The sequence below is a fragment of the Lycium ferocissimum genome, chromosome 10 (assembly GCF_029784015.1).
Source record: "Lycium ferocissimum isolate CSIRO_LF1 chromosome 10, AGI_CSIRO_Lferr_CH_V1, whole genome shotgun sequence".
In the NCBI taxonomy this organism is placed as follows: domain Eukaryota; kingdom Viridiplantae; phylum Streptophyta; class Magnoliopsida; order Solanales; family Solanaceae; genus Lycium; species Lycium ferocissimum.
This window is the reverse complement of record NC_081351.1, coordinates 32,609,809-32,613,822: the sequence shown is the minus strand read 5'-3', so window position 1 is coordinate 32,613,822 and position 4,014 is coordinate 32,609,809. Positions and strand designations below refer to the sequence as shown.

General features: G+C 42.7%; 1 protein-coding gene across 1 annotated transcript; it reads left to right on the top strand.

The window, feature by feature from the left end:
* The first annotated feature begins 213 nt into the window (after positions 1 to 213).
* On the top strand, positions 214 to 2,922 carry LOC132033453 (subtilisin-like protease SBT1.7). The gene has a single exon (XM_059423431.1). It carries the CDS (start codon positions 352 to 354, stop codon positions 2,650 to 2,652), a length of 2,301 nt encoding a protein of 766 aa, XP_059279414.1. The 5' UTR covers positions 214 to 351; the 3' UTR covers positions 2,653 to 2,922.
* Positions 2,923 to 4,014: the final 1,092 nt, after the last annotated feature.

Genomic DNA, 4,014 nt, shown 5'->3' with positions numbered 1-4,014 from the left:
CATCAGACAAAACAATACTGTACACCCCAAATTGATAGAAAAAGATTCTCCGTAAAAGCTGCATCATTTGATTGGGAAATTAAAATAGTTGAATCTTTTGACAAAATTCAATTGTGTCGAGTAAGTGGGTCCTAGATAAACATAAAAAATTTGAACCCAAGTAATTATATACGACACTCCTTGGCTACTCTATATAAGCCCCAGTGTGTGCTCCTCAATGAACCATTATCACCTTTCAGCACTAAATTAGATAGGCAGTTAGCGCCTATCACCCAACACCCCACCCTCTCCACACCAAAGGGAAAAACACTCTTCCTTTTCATTAGAAAACTAACTTTCACCTTCAGAAAGATGAAAAGACCCAGGCTCATGATTCTTTCAACACTAGTCGTAGTGTTGTTTCATGTGTTTGTTGATGCAGGCCAGAACCAGAAAAAGACTTACATAATTCACATGGATAAGTTCAACATGCCTGCTGATTTTGATGATCATACCCATTGGTATGACTCATCTTTAAAGTCAGTGTCCAAGAGTGCCAACATGCTTTACACCTACAACAGTGTCATCAATGGCTACTCAACACAGCTAACAGCTGATGAAGCCAAATCACTAGAACAGCAACCAGGAGTTATCTCGGTCCACGAGGAGGTGAAGTATGAGCTTCACACCACTCGATCCCCTACATTTTTAGGACTAGAAGGACGCGAAAGTAGATCATTCTTTCTTCAGACTGTGACAAGGAGTGATGTCATTATTGGTGTGCTGGACACAGGTGTTTGGCCTGAATCAAAAAGTTTTGATGACACTGGACTAGGTCCAGTCCCTACGAGCTGGAAGGGCACGTGTCAAACTGGCAAGAATTTTGACGCATCAAGCTGTAACCGGAAACTCATTGGCGCGAGGTTTTTCTCACAAGGTTATGAAGCAGCTTTCGGGGCAATTGATGAGACCACGGAATCCAAGTCACCAAGGGACGATGATGGCCATGGTACACACACTGCAACTACAGCAGCTGGCTCGGTTGTAACCGGAGCTAGCCTCTTTGGTTATGCCGCCGGTACAGCACGGGGGATGGCTTCACACGCAAGAGTGGCTGCATACAAGGTATGCTGGACCGGAGGATGTTTTAGCAGTGACATACTAGCAGGGCTGGACCAGGCCGTCATAGATGGTGTAAATGTGCTCTCACTGTCCCTTGGTGGCACAATTTCTGATTATTACAGGGACATAGTTGCAATTGGAGCATTTTCTGCAGCTTCTCGAGGAATCTTTGTCTCATGTTCAGCGGGGAATGGCGGTCCAAGCTCTGGGACCCTATCCAACGTTGCACCATGGATAACTACTGTAGGTGCAGGAACTATGGACCGTGAATTTCCAGCATATATTAGCATTGGAAATGGAAAAAAGCTCAATGGAGTATCACTTTATAGTGGAAAGGCATTGCCAAGTTCTGTGATGCCACTAGTGTATGCTGGAAATGCCAGCCAAGCATCAAATGGAAATTTATGCACAAGTGGTAGTCTAATTCCAGAAAAAGTTGCTGGGAAAATTGTGGTATGTGATCGGGGGATGAATGCAAGGGCACAAAAGGGTTTGGTTGTGAAGGATGCTGGAGGAATAGGGATGATTTTGACAAACACCGACACTTATGGAGACGAGTTGGTTGCTGATGCACATCTCATACCTACAGCTGCAGTTGGTCAAACTGCTGGCTACTTGATCAAACAGTACATAGCTTCTAACAGTAATCCAACTGCCACAATTGCATTTGGAGGTACCAAGTTGGGTGTTCAACCATCGCCAGTTGTTGCAGCTTTTAGTTCCAGAGGGCCAAACCCTATCACACCAGATATACTTAAACCTGATTTGATAGCACCAGGTGTCAATATTCTTGCTGGTTGGACAGGGAAAGTTGGACCAACTGGTTTGCAAGAAGACACCAGGAATGTAGGTTTCAACATCATCTCTGGAACTTCCATGTCATGTCCCCATGTAAGTGGGCTAGCAGCACTACTCAAAGCTGCCCATCCAGAATGGAGTCCAGCAGCTATAAGGTCAGCACTGATGACTACTAGTTACAGCACATACAAGAACGGGAAAACAATTGATGATGTCGCAACAGGAATGTCATCTACACCATTTGATTATGGTGCTGGACATGTGAATCCAACAGCAGCTGTCAATCCTGGTTTAGTGTATGATCTCACAGTTGATGACTATATAAACTTCCTTTGTGCCTTGGACTACAGCGCGAGTATGATCAAGGTCATTGCGAAGAGAGTCTGGTCCTGTGACAAAAATAAGGAGTACAGAGTTGCTGATCTTAATTACCCATCTTTTGCCATTCCTTTGGAAACGGCCTGGGATGAACATGCAGATGGTAGTGCACCCACAGTGACCAGATACACAAGGACTCTAACAAACGTGGGAAACCCAGCTACATACAAGGCCTCGGTCTCTTCTGAAACACACGAAGTGAAGATTCTGGTTGAGCCACAAACACTTACTTTCAGTCGAAAGAACGAAAAGAAGACCTACACGGTGACATTCACTGCTAGTTCCAAGCCATCAGGCACAACTAGCTTTGCTCGACTAGAGTGGTCAGATGGAGAACACGTTGTTGCTAGCCCGATTGCTTTCAGCTGGACATGATTCTGCTAGTTCTAAGTCATTCACTGCAAATGTACAAGTGCTAATATTCCTTTAATATAATTACTAGTGTGAAGCAGTTACTCCTCTAATATTCCACCAACTGAACAATTACTCCTGACCTATAAATAAGAGGCCTAGGCAATTCTAGACAAGGAAAATGTTGGTTACTTTGTCCAGCAAAAGGCTGGTGCTGTATTTGCCAGATATAATTATGTAACAAACCACACAATACGAGTGGATATAATTTGGCTTTCTGGGTTATTTCAGTCATATATATATATATATATATATATATATATATATATATATTTTTTTTTTTTTTTTTTTTTTTTTAATGGTGATGTCAGGGTCAGCTTGCATTATGTCTCAACTTGCAATTAAATATCCCTTGAAGTTATGATACATTTATGGCCTACAATAATTTAGGGAACATGTTGTACGACAAACATAATCAAGCAGGTAAAATAAGTTCTTTCAATCAGTAAGAGGGTAAAGTGGGTTTTATCGTCCAATGGCTATCAAAGGCGAATAAATTTTCTTGTATGAAAGCTAAATTGAGGCAAGGATAACATCATTCCAGAATTAACAGCAAATGAGAGTTAATATCATTCTATTTTATACCCAACTCGTAAGAAGGTTTAAGCATGGTGTAACAATGAAAGTAGAATGATTCAGCCTGGCTTTTGAGAGGAAATATAAACCTAGGTGCAGTTACTCCAGGTTTCCAGAGAATGAATTTTTCACAACATTCACCCCTAGTGTTCCCACTCTTCCTAATTTAGTCAAAATCAGCTTTCGAGTTGCTGCTGCTGTTAGGCAGTCAGAGCTTCAAGTGGATGCTGTTTTCAGGCGTTTTGCAATCTGCTTTTTACTTATTTCTAGCATTTTACTTTTGAGCATGAAATATTCTAGCTCCACGCTCCTATTATGTAATTTTGACTTGTCAAGTTAACAAAAACATACCCAGTTAGTCCCACAATTGGGGTCTAGGGAGGGTAGGATGTACGCAGACGTTACCCGCAAGGGTAGCTCAGTTGATTGAGCGTAGGGCTTTCATAATGGAGGTTTCAGGTTCGAAACCCCCTGCCTATGACTGCAGGGATTTGCCTTCTGAGTTGAGCTCGTCCCACGAGCTTGCCTTGCCTAGTACGGGTTATCTCTCCTGTGTGGTTTGCGAGCTATTACACGGGAGCTAGGTTTACCCTGTGCGCACCCGAAGGGTAGCGGCTGCGGGTTCCCACGTCATCAAAAAAAAAAAAAAAAAAAAAAAAAAGATGTACGCAGACCTTACCCCTACCTTTGTGGGGTAAGGAAGCTGTTTCCGATAGACCCTCGGCTCGAGAGAAAAGACAAGGATGTTTT